The following is a 15,646-nucleotide window of genomic DNA, read 5'->3' on the forward strand; positions in this document are numbered from 1 at the left end:
GAGCTATGGTTGGATTCATCCGTAACATAGATTTTTAGTGTCCCCGATTCCCGCCCATAAGATGCTAGACTTTTTTTTTTCTACCCCTGTAGTGGTTGAGTGTAGGTAGAGTAGCTTCCTAAAGTTACTCAGAGTTTGGGATCAGGATTTCCAATGAACTGCTCTGGCCCCATCCCATAATGATACTTCCGAGCCTTTCCCAGCTTCCGTTTCTTAGGGCTCTGACATCACCTGCAATTACAGATGTTCCAGCTGCTTCCCTTTGGCTCTCTATCCCGGCAGAGAAGGAGCAGCCACACATTTCCCTCTGCTTCTCTTCCCGCTTGATTGGCCAGGCAAGTGGGGCTAACTCAGCTGTCGCCATGGTAACAGAGCTTTGGAGGATGCTGAGCTGCCTTAGATGATGTCTCGCTGGGTACCAGGAAACAGCCGCCGATGTCCAGCCAGGGATGGACTCTTGGAGTGGTGGCACCCTGAGTCTGTTGTGGGGGGAGTGTAGCAGCAAGCCTTCAAGCCCTCTGTTTCCCTCCAGGACTTTCACGCTGATTGGCTTATGAGTCTCCAGGATTGCTTTCACTGTGATGTCACCTGTACCAACCCATTGTGTGAGGCTGGCAGTAGAGCTGGGTGGGGGAGGGGAGGGCAGGCAGGATTCCAGTGGTTTCTCTGTGGTCACCTATGTGGTGTCAGCCCAGATGTCCAAGCCAAGAGTTTTACGGGCCCCAGGCTTCAGCTGTGTGCACACAGACGGTGCCTTTAGTTCTGAAGGCTGCCAGGGGGCACGGCCATGTCTAGAGGGCCCGGTGACCGGTCTGCGACTTGAGTGATGGGGAGGAACAAAATTCAAGCAGGAGAGCAGAGAGGACGAAGAGAGCCTGGGGAAGGCCCAGCAGAACACTCAACACTGGGCCCACACTGACTTAACTAGAGAAAAACGTCAAGATCGCCTTTTGCACTTTTCTTTTTTCTCTGCTGGTCTGGGGCTTGAATTCGGGGCCTGGGTGCTCTCCTTTAGGTTTTTCACTGAAGGTTAGTGCTTTACCACTTGCGCCACTTCCAGCATTTTGGTGGTTAGCTGCAGGTAAGAGTCTCACAGACTCTCCAGCCCAGGCTGACTGTGATCCACGATCAACACGTCTCAGCCTCCCGAGTCTCTAGGATTACAGGTGTGAGCCGCCAGTACTTTGAGCAAGCCAGGCCTGCTGGCCACAATGCTGGCATCAACAGCACGAAGTGGAAACTCCATCCGCAGTGCCAGCGGGGGGTGGTGGAGGGACCCCGACTGAGCTGCAGCATCACAAACTCTGTGCCTCAGTTTCCCCTCCCCTACAGACAGGAGATCCAGGACGTCTCCACCGCAGGGCTGCAGTGAAGATGGCTGCAAGTCCTCCAGGCAGGATGCTTGATGCCAGCCTGGCACACCCCGGGCCTTGGCACCTGCCGTTATCCTAGCTGGATGCGGGGGCCCAGTGTTTGTATGTTGGGGTATGTGGCAGTCACTGTCAGCTGCTGGGCAGGGCTGGGAGCCATCAACCTCTGGGCCATGCCTTGACTATAGTGCTGAGTACTTAGGTACTAGGTGCTAGCACCTAGCGCCTATGTGATAAGTCTGCATATTCCCGAGCCTGGACTTGGAGGGGAGGGGCGACCTACCTGGGGTGTCCGGTGAGGAAGGCTGGGTCATTGTGCCATGGATCCAGAGAGGGGCAGGTGAAGGCTAGCAGGTTGGGGGCCCGGAGGGCCGGGTGGTGTGAGGCTGGGGCCAGGGCGTGAGGGCTGGACGTCTGCCTAGATGGCTCGCGCGCATCAGCTCTAGTACACTTGGAAGTGTGCTGACGTGGCCCCGTCTTTCCAGCAGCGAAGTGTGTCCACGGCCACGGAGCGGCAGAGCGGGCAGGAGCGCTCGCGGTCCAGCCACAGGCACAGACACTCTTCACAGAACACGTGCTGAGGGGACAGCAGGGGGCGGGGCCCAATGGAGGAGCTGGGCACGGCAGCCACAAGACAGACACATTACCCCTGTCCTCTTGGAGCTGGGGAGACTCCTGGCCACAGCTGAGAGCCACAGTTAAGTGGCCCACTGAAAAGGCAGGGAAGGGCGCCTGGGAGAACAGCATGAGACAGTGGCATTTTGGATGTATCTGGAAGAAGTGTAGGAGGAAGAGTGTGACTGGCAGAGGGCATTGCACGTGCAAAGGCCCTGAGGCTGGTGTGTGCATGTGTGTGCGTGCTGCAGGACCAGCAGGGAGAACTCTCTTGAGCTGGAGGGGATGGAAAGAGGGCAGGTCAGAGGGCTGATGGGAGATGCTGATTTCAGGGCCTAGTGAGCCACTATGGGGTCTGGAGTCTCGTGAACAGTGGTGATGGGGTTTGGGGCCTTTGACAAAACCACCATCAAGGTCCCACTAGGGGAATCTGAGCCCGAATGAGGACTAAAGCAGGGATTTTCTCTTCCACCTTCACAACTGTTCTGTGAGCCCTAAAATCTTCCAAAATTAAAAGCTTATTTTCTATTTTTGAGGGGGTCTGGGCACAGTGGGTTACCCCCGTAATCCTTTCCCTTCCCTTTATCCCTCCTCCCTCCTTTCTTCCTCCCCTCCATTCTCCCCTCCAGACCCCATGTAGACTTCACCTAATTAATTTTTGTTGTTGTTGGTTGTGGGGCTTGAACGCTGGGCCTGGGCGCTGTCCCTCAGCCTCTTTGTGCTCAAGGCTAGTGCCCTACCACTTGAGCCACAGCACCACTTCTGGTTTTTGAGTGGCTAATTGGAGATAAGAGTCTCAGACACTTTTCTGCCCAGGCTGGCTTCGAACTGCAATCCTCAGATCTCAGCCTCCTGAGTAGCTAGGATGACAGGCGTGAGCCGCCAGTGCCCAGCTCTTATTCATTTTTCAAATGTCCTCTCCTTGTTTCAGGACCCAAACCAAGTCCACTCAGTATGTTTAACTGTCATAGATCCTTCCTCTCCTTTAGGAATTTTGACTCATGCAAATAGATTGTCAATTTAAAACAAATAAAATGGGGGGGGGGGAACCCAAATGATAGAGGAACTCCTCTAAACCCCCCTGGACAGCAATAGCAAGAATTTTTTTTTCTGATACTCCAAGAGGCCTCTACCTCCCGGCCTACCTTTGGAGGAGGGGAGAGGAGCCTTCTGCCTCTTCATCCCTTCTGGAATCCAGGCTGAGGCCTCCCCAGCCTGCAGCTCATCATCACGCTCCACCCGGTCCCTGGGGATGCCGGCATGACTCTCTCCCACCCAGCACTTAGCGGGCTGCCTTGTCTCATAGTTATTTATGTGTGTCTGTCTCCCCAGGAGACCAGGAGTTTGCACAGCATGTGTGTGTGTGTTCCTTGCCTCTCTGCCCTTCATAGGTGCTTTGACACAAGGAGCATTTTCTTAAATTGACACCTAGCCCCCAAGTCAGGAGGAAGAAGAGGGGGAGGAGGAGGAGGAGGAGGAGGAGGAAGTGCGTGTGTGTGTAGGTGTGTGTGTGATGGCATTAAGGAATGAAAAGGGATTGACTAGCAACAGTGCTACTCTGGATTGGTGAGACTCAGGACAATGAAAACACATGGTGTGCAGGGCACCCGTGGCTCACGCCTGTCATCCTAGCTACTCAGGAGGCTGAGATCTGAGGATCACGGTTCAAAGCCAGCCTGGGCAGGAAAGTCTGTGAGACTCTAATCTCCAATAAACCACCAGAAAACTGGAAGTGGTGCTGTGGCACAAGTGGTAGAGCGCTAACCTTGAGCTGAAGAGCTGAGGGACAGCGCCCAGGCCCAGAGTTCAGGACCCAGAACGGACCAAAAAAAAGGAAACAAAGAAAACACATAGTGATAATAAATAAACGGATAACAAGTATTACTCCAGCCAGGTCTTTGGTGAAAATGAGTTAAAACTAAATCCTAAAAAGATAAAAATTGCAGCCGGACGCTGGTGGCTCACGCCTGTCATCCTAGCTACTCAGGAGGCTGAGATCTGAGGATCGTGGTTCAAAGCCAGCCCGGGCAGGAGAGACCGTGAGACTCCTATCTCCAATAAACCACCAGAAAACCGGAAGTGGCGCTGTGGCTCAAGTGGTAGAGCGCTTGCCTTAGCTGAAGGACAGCGCCCAGGCCCAGAGTTCAAGCCCCACAGCCGACCAAAAAAAAAGATAAAAATTGCATCTTTCTAGGTCATCTCACTGAGCTGCCATTATAGCTCTGTGAAGTATGTAGGACTCTTTATCATATGTATTTTGTAGATTAGCGGTGGAGGATGGGTGATCCCCCCCACCCCACACACACACTAGGGACAAGCATGCTTCAGGGGCCTGGGGATGCTACTCAGAGGGTACAAAAATATTTTGCTCCTCCAAATAAAAGAATGGGATTCACACCCAGGAGGGTCTCACACCATAACTGAAGTTGGCATTTCTGCATTTTACTGATGACACTGAGGCTCAGAGACAGGAAGTTCCTTGCTCAACAACCCCCCACCCCATCCCAAGCTGGAAGAAGCCTTGAGCTGAGATGTGAAACCTGGGTCTGGCTGACTCCAGTCGTAACCCACACCACAGTCTGGAAGCTTGGTCATGGGAAAGGCTTCTTTCCTCGAGTGATCTCAGGGCCTCTGAGGGTCTTTCCTGAGGGCCTCCACCCATGCCGTGCCCCCCCAACCCCCGCACCCTCCCCTGCACCTGCTCACCTGACACAAGAGAATCAGAGGCTCTCGGAACTCCGCCTGGCAGATGGCGCAGATGTCCCCAGCTTCCGTGCACTGCTGCCCCGTGGCTCGGACCCCGTAGTTCTGTTTGGGAAGAGGGCAGGAGAGGAGAGCACAGGGATGAGCCATGCGGGGATTGGGAGGCTCAGGGATGCCTCCCGGAACAGTGGGATAAGGAAGGAGACCTCCTGAAGCCAACTCACCTGGGAGGTGCAGAGAAGCCTCAGCGCCTTCCTCACTCCGCCCACACGGCCACAGATGTCAAATGACTGGAAGGAGAGTGGAACGATGGCCGAAAGAAAGGTTGCTCAGCATCTGCTACCCCAGAACTATCTCTTTGATAGATTTCACCTCTTTGGGACTCAGAACATTTTCCAGGAAATTTTGCCCCCCTTTGCACTTCTTTTGCTTGGCTTTTGTCTTGCTTCCCAATTTCAACAGTCTCCCATGTTACCAAAGACAGGCAGCTGATAAATGGTATATATATGGCCTTCTCCTCTTTCCATGCCCCAGGTGGGCACTGCTAATTGATCGCAGCACCCACCCAGCATGCCAGTGGATCAGAAACATGGAGCAGGTCATCCAGTAGGATAAAACCTTCCTGGTGACCTGCTGGGAGGAAGGAAAGATAACACATGCACTCCCCCAGGATCCTCTAAAGAACAAATAAAAAAAGAAGAGAATGAGTTTGTTTTTTCTTTTTTTTAGGGGGGAAGGGAGAGTGACAAGATCTCTGCCTTGTTCTGATGATGAAAGGAAAGGTACTAATTACTGACTTGAGGTGTTAAAATGTAAGCTGGGTACCAGTGGCTCAAGCATGTAATCCTAGCTACTCAGGAAGCTGATTCAGAAAGGAAAGTCCATGAGACTCATCTCCAATAAACTACTCAGAAAAAAGCCAGAAGTGGCGCTGAGGCTCAAGTGGTAGAGCACTAGCCTTGAGTTCTATCACCACCACCACCAACAAAAAAAAAGCAATGATGTAGGGAACACAGTGGATGAACCTAAAGATGTTACGCTACATCAGAGAAGCCAGACACAAAAGAATTATCTCTTGCAAGGTTCCACTGACATGAGAGATTCAGACAGAGTATGTAAACACACAGGGACAGGAAGTAGATCTGTGGTATCTAGGGGCTGGGGTAGGGAAGTGTTGGAATGGGGGAGGGCTGCTTTTTGGTTACAAGGGTGCTCTCCCTCCCTCCCTCCATCCTCCCCTCCCTCTCTCCCTTCCTCCTTCCCTCCCTCCCTTCCTTCTTCCTTCCTTCCTTCCTTCCTTCCTCATCCTGGGACTTGAACCCAGGACCTAGGTGCTGTTCCTCAGCTTTTTTTTTTTTTTTTTGGTCCGGTAGTGGGGCCTGAACTCTGGGCCTGGGCGCTGTCCCTCAGCTCTTCAGCTCAAGGCTAGTGCTCTACCACTTGAGCCACAGCACCACTTCCAGCTTTTTTCTTTTTGCTTATGTGGTGCTGAGGAATCGAACCCAGGGCCTCAGGCATGCAAGGCAAGTGCTCTACCACTGAGCCACCTTCCCAGCCCTGTCCCTCAGCTTTTATGCACAAGGCTAATGCTCTACCACTGGAGCCACAGTTCTCCTTCCAGCTTTTTGTGGTTAATTAGAGATAAGAGTCCCAAGGATTTTCCTGTCCCTCCTGGGTTGGCTTTGAACCATGATCCTCAGACATCAGCCCCTTGGATAGCTAGGATTACAGGTGTGAACCATGCAGGCACAAGGTTTCTTTTGGGGGCCAGTGAAAAATGTCTTGAAACCAGATAGTGGTAGTAGTCCCCAAACTAAACTAGATCCACGAAATGCCACTGAATGGCACTTCAAGATCACCAGTGGTTAATTTTATGCTGTGTGATTTTCACCTCAATTTAAATATAGAAGAGAACCAGGCATGATGGCACACGTGTGTCATCCCAACTACTGGGGAGGCATAAATGGGAGGATGGAGATATGAGGCCAGTTTAGGCAAAAGTGAGAGACCCTATCTGAAAAACAAATGCAAAAAGAGCTGTGGTTGGATGTGGCTCAAGTGGCCGAGCACTTACTTGGCCTAGCTCGTATAAAGACCTGAGTTCAGCAACTTCTGCGTGCAACCAAAATTACTATCAGGGTTCATCCAAGTTCCCAGCACCCTCTGGGGCTGCCTCACCTTGCAGAGACTGTAGAGGACAATGAGGACACCTCCCAGGAAGTAGCTATTGGAGGAGTCATCGCCCATGATGTACTTGTACCACAGCTGGATGGGGACAAGTGAGCGGAACAGCTGGCTCAGCTCTTCAATGACCAGATAGAACTTTCCCTGTGGACACACAAAGAGCATCCATTATTATTAGCAGTAAAGACCCAAGGGACAGAGCTTGGGAGGGGGCAGGGGAGGGGCCGGGCAATAATGACATTCTAGGTCACAGGCAGGCCATTAATCAGCTTGGGAAAGCACTCAGGCCAGCTTTAATGGGGCCTGCTCTAGCCAGGGAGACACGGCCCCTGGCCAAGGCCCTCACCCCTAATGCCCACCAGCTGAGAAGATCAAGAAGCAAGGACTGGGTTATACAGAGAGAGGGAGACATGACACTCTGCCCTGGGGCTGGCATGTGGTTACAATCTGTTGTTTCTTCTTTGTTGGCACTAACATCTATCATCGTAGTGGGGTCTTCTTCCTTTTCCTCCTCCTTTTTATTTCTTTTTTGTGTGTGGTTCAAGGGTTTGAACTCCCTAAGCAGAAGCTCTACCACTTGGACCATGCCCCCCCCCCAGCCTTTTTTGCTTTAGTAGTTTCTCCGGTAGTGCCTCATGCTTTTGCCTGGACTACGATCCTCCTACTTTCACTTCCTGAGTAGCAGGATTACAGGTGAGTGCTTCTCCAAGTCACATGAGGTGAAGACCATCCCTACCTTCCCCATAGGGGCCTAGGTCGGAGGACACTGGAAGCAGGGGGGACCAGGCCTAGAGACTGATGGCAGGAAGATGCCCACACTGCTCTAGCTCCATCACCCACTGCCCAAGACAAGGCATGGTGATGCCATCACACTAACTTGGAGCTTCACCCAGACCAGAGCTTCACTCTTCTCAGGTGGCCTGATTGTGAGATCAGTGTCCTCGTCTACAGAAAGGAAACCCTATGGGGCTGTTCTGGGATTACTAAAGAAATTAGACAAGAAAAGCACCCAACATTGCGCTGAGCCTTTGTTGCCCTGGGCAACTAACGCCTATAAGCTTTGTTGGAAAGACAGAGCTGAAAGTAACACTGCCCGCTCCTGTAGTCTAATAAAAGTAGACAGAAGCCTACCTTGTAACCCCACAATTCCTCTCTGAGGAGCTGCCGCAGGAGAAATGAAAAAATATACATGTCCACATGGACCCAAAATGTTCTTAGCATCTTTACTCACAAAATCCCTCCACTGGAAACTGTGCAAATGCTGGTCTATGGGGGGATGAGTAAATGAAGGCTGGCCATATTGATAGACTACAGCACAGCTCAGCCATAACAACCAACAAATGGCTGAGATTTGCAACACGGGTGAATCTCACAGACATGACACTGAATCATGTAATTCTGGTTTGTATAAAGCTCCAAGGGTTGGTCACGCTGACCTGGAGTGCTGGAGACCAGATGGTGGAAAGAATTCTGGGAAATGATAGGGGCATTTCTATCATCAGTCGCAACAGTGGTTGTGTATATATGTGTGTATGTGAACAAACATTTATCCAAACTCACTGAAACATATGCTCCAAGCCTGAACATTTTGTTAAGACTTTATTATTAAATAAAGCTGATTAAAACAAACAAACTTACAATCTGATCTCAGGAATTCACAGACTTAAAAATGTGAATCGCAGCTGGATGCCTGTAATCTTAGCTACTCAGGAGGCTGAGATTTGAGGATTGCAGATCAAAGACAGCCCAGACAGGAAAAAATCTATAAGACTGGCCCTGGGTTTGATTCCTCAGCACCATATAAGCAGAAAAAAAAAACCCAGAAGTGGTGCTGTGGCTCAAATGGTAGAGCGTTAACCTTGAACTAAAGAGCTGAGGAACAGTGCCCAGGCCCAGAGTTCAGGCACCATGACCGACACCAAAAAATAAAATAAAATAAAAAAAAGGTTATACAAATATACACATTCATCAAACAGTTGGTGTGTGGCCCTGGAAGGAAATGGTATAACCATCCCTTCATATCCATTTTGGTGCCTGGGCTCAGGCCACTCTGATGACAACTGCTTGATGCACATGCATCCACAGCTGCTGAGCACCAAGGAAGGGTGTGCAGTCAGGCACTCACCTCCAACCTTGTAACTGCTGGGCTAACTCTCCATAGAGGTCATGGTTTCCCAAAGGGCCTTCTCTTCCCCTCCAGACCAATCAGTCCCTCAGCCCCAGTAAACATCCCCTGTAGGTACACTGTGGATTTCATTTAGAATTTGCAGAAGGCACAGGTGATGGCACAACGGAGATGTGGGAGATGGCTGCCATATTGGTTTCACTCCACTAGTGAGGTGATGGATATGGGCCCAATGGTTCAGCAGCTCTGTGGACAGCAACACTGTCCACATACTGGTGGCCAGCTCCCAAAAGCTCTGTAGAATACTTTCTTTACCTAGATCTCTCAGTCTCATGCTCTTTGCTTCCTTCATGTCTCCCAAATTGCTTTCACCCAGGATCTTCCAACATAAATGGGTTTTGTCACCCCTCCCAGAATTCAATGCACCTGAAAACCTTGCTTCATTTTCCCCTTTTCCATCCATTCCTCCACCCCCTTGTCCATCCACCTACCCATCCATCTATCCATCCATCCACCCACCCACCCACCATCCACTTTTCTATCCATCCATTCATCTCTCCATCCATCCATCCAACCATTCATCCACCCATCCATCCACCCAGCCATCCACTTATCCATCCATTCATCCATCCACGTATTTACTCATCCACTCACCCATTCACTCATCTACTTGTCTGTCCATCTATCCATCCATCTATCCACACACCCAACCACCCAGGTATCCACCTCTCTCTCTCTCTCTCTCTCTCTTCACCCATCTTTCCTTCCTTCCTCCCTCCCTTCCTTTTCATCCAGTCAGTCTGCCTCCCTCTCCTCCTTTCTCTTCCTTTAGAGCATTTCTCACAATATTTTAGAGCTACCTTAGCCTTTGTCTCTCCCACTGCATTGTGACTCTACACAGGCAAGGCCCTTTGGTTCTGGGTCCCTCTTTAGAAGACTCTGTCCTCATCACCCTTGCCAACGTCTTCAAGTTTGCTGACAGCAAAAGAGAGTCGGAACTCAGAAGAGAGAACTCCACTTGATAAGCAAGCACTGATGCCACAGAGAAGAAAAGAAAAGGAGTGAGTGCGATGGCACCGTGTTCAAAGTAGCAATTAGCTGCTGGGGCGGGGCTGGCCACTCAGGGGAGATGAAACCACTGGGGGAAAGCTGGGCATATCCCAGTGGAACCATCTCTCCCTAATTAAGCACTTTTATAATTCCAGGTTTCTTAAGCATGTTATTTCTGACGACCACCAAATGGAACGTGCGGTTCCTCTGGGGTGTCAGAAAACAAGGAAGCGATGGGAGCGGAGCCGCCCGGTTTCCCTGTCACTGCCAAGGGGGAACCATAGCAATTGTTATGAGCCTGGCTGGGGCACGGGAGGTGTCAGGGCTTGGATTCCAATAGAGGGGGTGGCACCAGGCAGATTCTATTCTGACTTCCTCTCTGCCAGGATGGGGGGGGGGGACAAAAAGCCTGGGAAACAATGGGCGGGCCAGGGGAGGGAGATGGGGATGCTAAGAAGAAGAAACAAGGGGGAGGAGGGGGGACTTTCTGAGTAGAATGCCCCCACCGTGGAGCGCCAAGCTCTGGGGTGGGGAGGGAGGAAGGACAGATAGAGCAGAATACTGGTTAGCAGCTCTTACGAATGAAGAAGATAGAGACGAAAGGACTTTTGCTCTGGGTCCAGATGGGCATTGCTGATTTAGTTCTCTGAGCTTCTGGTTCTTCATCTCAGCCTCCTGAGTAGCTAGGATTACAGGTGGAGCCACCAGTGTCCAGCCCTGATTATTCTTTTTGACATAGGTCTCACAAACTTCTGCCAGGACTGGTCCAAGTCTTTTAGCTTTAGGTTATTTTTCAGATAGGGTCTTATGCTTTTTGTCAAGATGATCCTTGAGCCATGATCATCTTATGGAGTTCTGCATAGCTTGGATGACAGGAATGTCCCCACCCAGCTTCTTGGTTGAGATGGAGTGTTCCTAAGTTTTTGCCTGGGCTGGCCCCTACTGATGATCTTCTTCCTAATTTCTGTCCCTAAGTAAGTTGACTGTAGGCATGAGCCACTGTGCACAGCCTCTTTATAATCTCCAAAAATGTAAGAGATGCTGAATCTAAAACACTTGAAAAAAAATTTTTTTGGGGGGGAATAATACTGGGATTTTGAACTTGGGATCTCACGAACAAGTGCTTTACCATTTGAACCACAACCCCAGCCTTTCTTGCTTTATTTTTCAGATAATGTCCTATACTTTTGTCAGGGCTGGCCTCAGACTATGCTCCTTCTATCTGTGCCTCCCAGTAGCTGGGATTATAGGTGGATGCTACCATGCCTGGCCTAGGTTTGAGTTCTGATTTCACTTCCTAGCTCCTTAGGGCAAGTTACTTGCTGTGGCCTTTTTTTTTTAATTTTGCCATGGGTAAAATGGCAATGGGAGTTTAAGTTCCCAGGGCTGCTGGGGGGTTGCGGGGCGGGGGGGGGGGGGGGGAGGGATGAATGAGCTAATGCCTGCAGAGCCTGGAGTTCAGCACCTGGCACATGGTAAGGACTCTGTAAGCACCAGCTGTGGCGCTGTGAGCAGTCTGGCAAGTATAAAATATCCTCCTGACGAATTGAATTAAGCTGCTTGGAGGGGATGGCAGAGACCCAAGGAGGCAGAGCAGGAGACAAGTGATTCTTATGTCATTGTGGATGATATAAAAATCATGTTCAAAATGTGGTCTTTGGGATCAGGGGTGGCTGTGCTTCCCTTGTGCTCTGTGGCCCTGGACATGCTGTTCTCCTTCTCTGGACCCCCGTGTTCCATTCTCAGGGCTGACCCACAGAGACAGGCTAGCCTAGGCTTCTACACACTCTACAACCACCCACGGGTGTCACTTTGGGGCTGTGAATGACAGAAGCTGGCTTGAAGCGGCTTTGGTGAAGAAGTAAATGTCTCTGGGTTGCACAACTAGAAAGACAAGGGGTCCAGGAGCTAGGACAAAGTAAACATCTCTGTTTCTCCTCTTCAACCCCTCTCAGCTCCCACTGTCTCTGCTCTTGCTTCTGGGTAAGTTTCATCACCCCAGCCAAGGAGAGCCGGTTCTCTGCGGACGATGTTGGTCATCACCAGAAGGATGGCTCAGCAGTTTGTGTGCTAGGCACTGACTTGTTTTCCTAGGGAGGTGGCCTGCGGGGCCTAGGGGGCCACAGCTGACAGTGCCCTTGGGATGAAACAGCCCCAGTATCGTATAGACCTCTGGGGGGTGGGGGGGGAAGACTGAGCCCTGAGCTAGGGGCCAGCAACCTAGAGCAGCTAGAGAATAAGGAAGCACCCCTGAGAGGAATCAGACATGAGAAGGCTGGGGAGGGCTACAGGGGAAAAGGGGAGGAAGAGACAACAGGGGGAAACTGGCCTGATAGAAAAGGGCCCCAGGAATGAAAGACCAGGAGAAAAGGGAAGAAAAGGGGGTGGAGGGGGGAAATAGAAGAAAGCAACTTAGTCCTTCTTTATCCTTTCCCTCCTTCCTTTCATCTTGAATGAAGGGTCTTGTCATGTGTCCCAGGCTGGCCTTGAACTTTCCATCCTCTTGCCTTAGCCTCCCAAGTGCTGGGATTACAAGTGTGCAGCACTATACTGGATGAAAGCAAGTTTCTTAAGCATATATTATGGGCCAGGGATTGTACATCCAGTATTCCTCTGGGTAGTGGGGGAGAGGTGGTTATGACCAATTCACACTTCTCAGATGAGAGCTAGAGGCAGGAAATGGAGGAACAGACTGGGAGAGACTAAGCCAATGAGGGGTCTGTGAATGGTAAGAGAAGAAACTAACAGAAAGAGAGAATAAGGGCTGTGTGGTGACATTTCTGTTGGACACCATGCTGTCCCTAACTCTGACCACCTAAGGAGATGAACACTTATTAGCACTATTCATGGGTTAGGAAAGAGATTCAGAGAGGCAAAGTTGTGAGAACTGGAGAGCTAGGATTAAAATCCTGTCTGATTTCTCATCTGGTTTGCAGCCAGTGTGAAGAAGAGAGAAAAGGAGACCCTGGGAGACACAGGTGAGATGCAAGGCAAGAGAAAGAAAAGATACTAAGGTATGGGGATAGAGGGAGAATTGAAGAGGGTTGATTTAAAAAAAATCACAGGTACCTTTTTGTGAGGATGTTGGAAAAGTGGCAGGAGGGGGAGGTGGGGGGAAGGAGTCTTGTGGGAAATGTTCCTCATCATTGATGCCTACCATAGTAGTAGCCCATTCTGTGTGATTTTTGTTGTTGTAGGGCTTGAACTTGGGGCCTGGGCACTGTCCCTGAGCTCTCTTGCTCAAGGCTTACAAGGTTTGAGCTCAAGGTCTTGCACTTTCAAGGTAACCATTTTCTACCACTTAAATCACACCCTCAGTCCTTTTGCTTTTTTTTTTTTTTTCCCCTCAGATAAGGGCTTGAGCTTTTACAAACTGGGGCCAGATTTGGATTCTGATCCTTCTATCTTCACTTCCTAAGTAGCTGGGATTGTAAACACACACTACCACACCAGGTGAGTTTTGGTCGGTTTCAGTTGTGGAGTTTGGATGCTGGGCCTGGATGCTGTCCCTGAGCTCTTTAGCTCAAGGTGAGCGCTCTACCACTTTGAGCCACAGCACCACTTCCAGTTTTCTGGTGGTTCATTGGAGATAAGAGTCTCACAGACTTTCTTGTCTGAGCTGGCCTTAAACCTCTGATCTCAGCCTCCAGAGTGGCAAGGATTACAGGCATGAACAACTGAAATGTGGCTAAATCAGAACTGAAAATCTAAAATACACAGGGAATTTCAAAGTCTTAGAAAAATGACAGCAATAAAGAAGATGCTCATTAAGTGTTTTATAAAAGAGAAGTTGAAATTATTTTGCACCTATTAGGCTTAGGTATACTGTTTTTTCTAAAAAAAAAAAATAACGTCACCTGTCTCCTGTCCACTTGTTTCCTGGGACGGTTAGAAAGTTGAAGCATGTCCACGTGGCTCTTAGGAAATTTGCTGGGACAGTGCTGTTGCTGCCTTGATCGGGGAGGGTGCGTACATACGTTGAACCAGAGCACTTTACAGTATATATACTGCAATTCCAGGATGGACAGGTCTGGATGGATCGGTGCGGCTTGGCAGGGACTTGGGCTGAGAGGGCGGCAGGGAGGCGGGGCTGGCGGCCGCGTGTTGCCAGGCAACGGGCGCTGTCGATGACGTCACCGGTCGGCGGCGGCCCATCGATCCCTCTCTGGGCGGCGCGGGAGGGCCGGGCCGCCTGCCTGCCTGCCTGCCTCCTCCTTCTTCCTCCTCCCTCCTCCCTCCTCCCCCGGGCCTGGATGAGATCACCGTGGCGGGCGGCCTGCTGTCCCCACGCTCCCGAACAAATCGACTCCTCGGCGAGCGCCGGTATGTCATGATCTCATGGCCCCGCGGGACGGCGCCGGCCGATGAGGTCATAGCTCCGCGCCCGGCCGCGCCGCGCCGCGCGCGGCTGAGTCCGGCCCTCGGGCCCCGCGCCCCGCGCCCCGCGCCCCGCGGTCGGCGTCCGCCACAGGCCGAGCTGCCGTGGCCGGTCCCCGGACGCGTCTCCGCCATCCCGTCCGCCCGCTCCGTGTCCTCCGGGTCACCCCGGACCGCGGGGCCCGTGGGACGTCACAGTCGCGGGGAAGAAGCGGGTTCGGAGCCCGACGTCACAGAGGAGGGAACCGAGGCTGGGGTGGGGCGCCACCCTCGGGAGGGCACCCCAGACCTCTCACCCGTTGGTTGGGGATCCCACAATCGTGGGAAAAGGTGAGGTTCCACGGGGCAAGGCCACCGGCCAGGCGTGACTGAGGCCACCTTCCCGTCCGTGCGGTTCAACGGCTCGCTGCAGAGCGGGGGTTCGAACCCAGCTCTACCTGATCAGACACAGGCTATTACTCCAGTCCACCTTCTTCAGGAAGGAACCGTCTATTCTCCTTTCTCTTCCCCTCCCTCAGACCAGCCATCCACAGCAGAGGGGTTTGCAGCTCTCCGCAGGTGCCAGCCCCAGGTGCTGCTAAGGAAGAGGCCAGGGCTCAGGAAGCACCGAATCGCTAGCCTGAGGCTGGAGTTATTACCAAGCCCCAAACGCATCGGTACAGGTTTCAGTCAACAAGTGTCCACACAGCAAGTCTTGGTGCAGGTGCAGCACGCAAGGGAGACCCCTCTGGTGCCTGCTCAGAGCCTTGCCCTTGTGTTGGTTACAGTGCCAACAGGCTTGACAGTTGCTTAGCCATCCTTGCTTGGGAACAGAAAAGGAGAAGGCAAGAAGAAGTTAAATATGGAGGGGAGAAGTTAAACAGGCCTATGCCTGCTCTGTTCTTGAAGCAGCAGGAGACATGAAAACTACAGAGGAACAGGAAAGAACAGTAGCCACATTCCCAGCTTTCTTTTGGGCATAGGGAGTTGGGAAAGGGATGGAACGTGTGTGTGTGTGTGTGTGTGTGTGTGCACGCAAGTGGTTTTGAAGGCATTAGTGCTGCTCTCCTTTTCAAGCTGGGTGCCTGAGTAATTATATACATCAATACCTTACACCTGTTATTTATAAAAAGCGACAAACTGGAAATATGCTCACCTACTTCCTAAACTGGCTATAAGAACCACAGGAGGAGCCGGGCGCTGGTGGCTCACGCCTGTAATCCTAGCTACTCAGGAGGCTGAG

At 51.4% G+C, this 15,646-nt stretch overlaps 1 protein-coding gene across 1 annotated transcript in view; it reads right to left on the reverse strand.

The window, feature by feature from the left end:
- Positions 1-1,648: 1,648 nt before the first annotated feature.
- Rnft2 (ring finger protein, transmembrane 2) overlaps positions 1,649-15,646 on the reverse strand; it is a 38,878-nt gene continuing 24,880 nt past the window's right edge. Inside the window, exons 8-11 of the mRNA XM_042669613.1 lie at positions 6,867-7,016; positions 4,913-4,978; positions 4,692-4,793; positions 1,649-1,947 (exon numbers count right to left, since the gene is read on the reverse strand). Coding sequence (XP_042525547.1) covers positions 1,813-1,947; positions 4,692-4,793; positions 4,913-4,978; positions 6,867-7,016 — 453 coding nt within the window. The 3' untranslated portion in view covers positions 1,649-1,812. The remainder of the gene's footprint in view (positions 1,948-4,691; positions 4,794-4,912; positions 4,979-6,866; positions 7,017-15,646) is intronic.

Source organism: Dipodomys spectabilis, unplaced genomic scaffold (genome assembly GCF_019054845.1).
Source record: "Dipodomys spectabilis isolate Male_0828 unplaced genomic scaffold, ASM1905484v1 ptg000499l, whole genome shotgun sequence".
Taxonomy (NCBI): domain Eukaryota; kingdom Metazoa; phylum Chordata; class Mammalia; order Rodentia; family Heteromyidae; genus Dipodomys; species Dipodomys spectabilis.